The sequence below is a fragment of the Pyxicephalus adspersus genome, chromosome 12, assembly GCF_032062135.1.
Source record: "Pyxicephalus adspersus chromosome 12, UCB_Pads_2.0, whole genome shotgun sequence".
In the NCBI taxonomy this organism is placed as follows: domain Eukaryota; kingdom Metazoa; phylum Chordata; class Amphibia; order Anura; family Pyxicephalidae; genus Pyxicephalus; species Pyxicephalus adspersus.
In genome coordinates this window covers 766,943-769,328 of record NC_092869.1, presented here as the reverse complement: position 1 = coordinate 769,328, position 2,386 = coordinate 766,943, and the positions used below count along the sequence as shown (strand labels likewise).

The 2,386-nt window shown below is 48.5% G+C and overlaps 1 protein-coding gene across 1 annotated transcript in view; it reads right to left on the bottom strand.

The window, feature by feature from the left end:
- The window catches only part of INTS3 (integrator complex subunit 3), a gene marked incomplete at its 3' end in the record, with an annotated part of 35,522 nt that overhangs the window by 1,322 nt on the left and 31,814 nt on the right, over positions 1-2,386 (bottom strand). The window contains 2 exon segments of the mRNA XM_072428653.1: positions 534-606; positions 1,324-1,424. Of these exon segments, the coding sequence (XP_072284754.1) occupies positions 534-606; positions 1,324-1,424 (174 nt within the window).

Sequence of the window (2,386 nt, the reverse complement as noted above, 5' to 3'; positions counted from 1 at the left end):
AGTGCCACCTACTGGGAATGGAGGGTACAGACTGGGGACATAGTGCCACCTACTGGTGATGGGGGGTACAGACTGGGGACATAGTGCCACCTACTGGTGATGCTGGGTACAGACTGGGGACATAGTGCCACCTACTGGGGATAGGGGGTACAGACTGGGGACACAGCGGCACCCTCCAGGCAGTGATGAAACAGACAGGCAATGATGAGGACAGGCTGAAGACACACTCCAGGCAGTGGGAAGACAGGGACACCGTGCCACCTGCTGGCAATGATGGGGACCAACTGGGGAACACAGTGCCACCTTCTGGCAATAACAAGGACAGTCTGAGGACACAGCGCCACCACCTGGCAATAATAGGGACAGTGTGGGAACACAGCACCACCTCCTGGCAATGATAGGAACAGACTAATGACACAGTGCCTCCCAGAATGCAATTAGGACTCTGCTCTGCTCCTGCATGAATAGCCATGCTGTAATGGAAGGCAAAGACAGGCCCACAGTTAAGGAGGGTGATGGATACTTATTCTTACTTCATCTTATGCGCCTCGTCACAGCTGGCCTGGACATGCTGGAGAGCCTGCAGGATCGGCGTTTGGCTGAAAACTGAACACAAACAATACAAGTATATTTTATATATGTATATAGTACAATGTTATACATTGGGCACGCTCAGGGGAGGCACACAAGTTATCTGGGGGATCAAGGTGATCATTGCTTTGCACGGACAAAGTGCAGGATGACTTCAGGGGTTCATGGAAAAGTACCGATAATCCTGCAATGGCTAGATCCGGCCACCAGGGGGAGGCAGAGCTCTGCGGCTGGCAGGGAAGACAATACGATATGGTAATAGGGGTCCAGCTAGCTGCAGATTTTCGAAGCACTAACTGAATTACAGAGCTATAGATAGATTGGAGAATAAATTGCTGGTCCAGCGGGATGATAAGGAGAGAGGAGGCCACAGGAGGAGGGGGGAGATGGACTGAGAGATTACCCGAGGAGGAGAGGAAAGATGGATGGGAATGAGGGCAGATAATGGAAAAGAACTGCTATGTAAAGTAGAGAGAGGGGGATCAATGGGGTGGGGGGTAAACCAGGGTGGTGGGGGGGATATGGGGTTTTAGGGGAGCTATCCTAGGTGGGGCAGTAGATGGATAGTTTAGGAAAAGGCTTAGTAAAACAGTAAATATGTGAAGGAATTGGTCTGGATTTGTGTAAATGGTACGAGAGAGGAGATATATGAGAAAGATGGGAGGGGGCTAGATCTGATGGTCTGATTGGCGCAGAGTGGCAGGAATCAGTCCTTGGGGGTTGGATACTCACAATTCTGTTTGGTATTGGACAGGTTAAGTCTCAGGTTATCCAAATGTTCTAAGATCTGCTCCAACGTCAACTGTGCCAACTTACTGCTTGAACTCCGCAGGCTGCCAACAGAGGAGAGACAACACTAGTCATACAGACGCTGGGTAAATAAACACCACTTACATACAGAACCCCAGTATCTAATCACCCCCTACATACAGACCCTGGGTATATAATCACTCCCTACATACAGGCCTGCAATAAAATTACCCCCTACACACAGACTGCTGGTATATTATGACTCCCTACATACAGACCCCGGTATAAAATCTCCACTTATACTCAGACCCCTGGTATATGATCACCCCCTACATACAGACTCCCAGTATATAATCACCTACATACAGACCCCTGCTATATAATCAGCACTTACATACAGACTGGTATATAATCACCACTTACATACAGACCCCTGGTATATAATCACCACTTACATACAGACCCCTGGTATACTATCATCCCCTACATACAGAACCACTGTATATAATTTCACCCTGTGATTCAAAAAGCATTAAACAGTTTAAAATGTAAAAAAAACAATAAAAAAATGACCCCAACTAATTTATGTGTGTGTGGGAGGGGGCCCAGTGTAACGATTTTAGTACCCACACAGACCAATCAGAAATAATCTGTCTCAGTTACAATGGCGTTCACTGATAAAAAGCTGAATTCTGATTGGCTGTCCTTGCCCCGGGGCTCATTACACCTGAACCATCACATCTGTTTTCTGGCAGTGCTCTCTCCGTCTGCCATCTCTCCAATTACATGCAGTCTGTCTCTTCTTCCCTGGCGGCTCTCTCACCATCCTTTGGGATTTGTGATAATTGCCCCACTGCTCTCTGGGAAGGCACTTCAGAGATGAATGACAATATGGTGCAGCCTAGAGTGCCTGGTGCTGGAGAGATCTCCAACCGTATAAGAATCTCTGTGACAGATAAACAATTCGACCTGAGGGTGGCAGCGGAGGGGGCCGGGGGAGAGGAGGCAGCGGCTTGGCAGAGCTCACCGGTGAGAGCTCTTCACA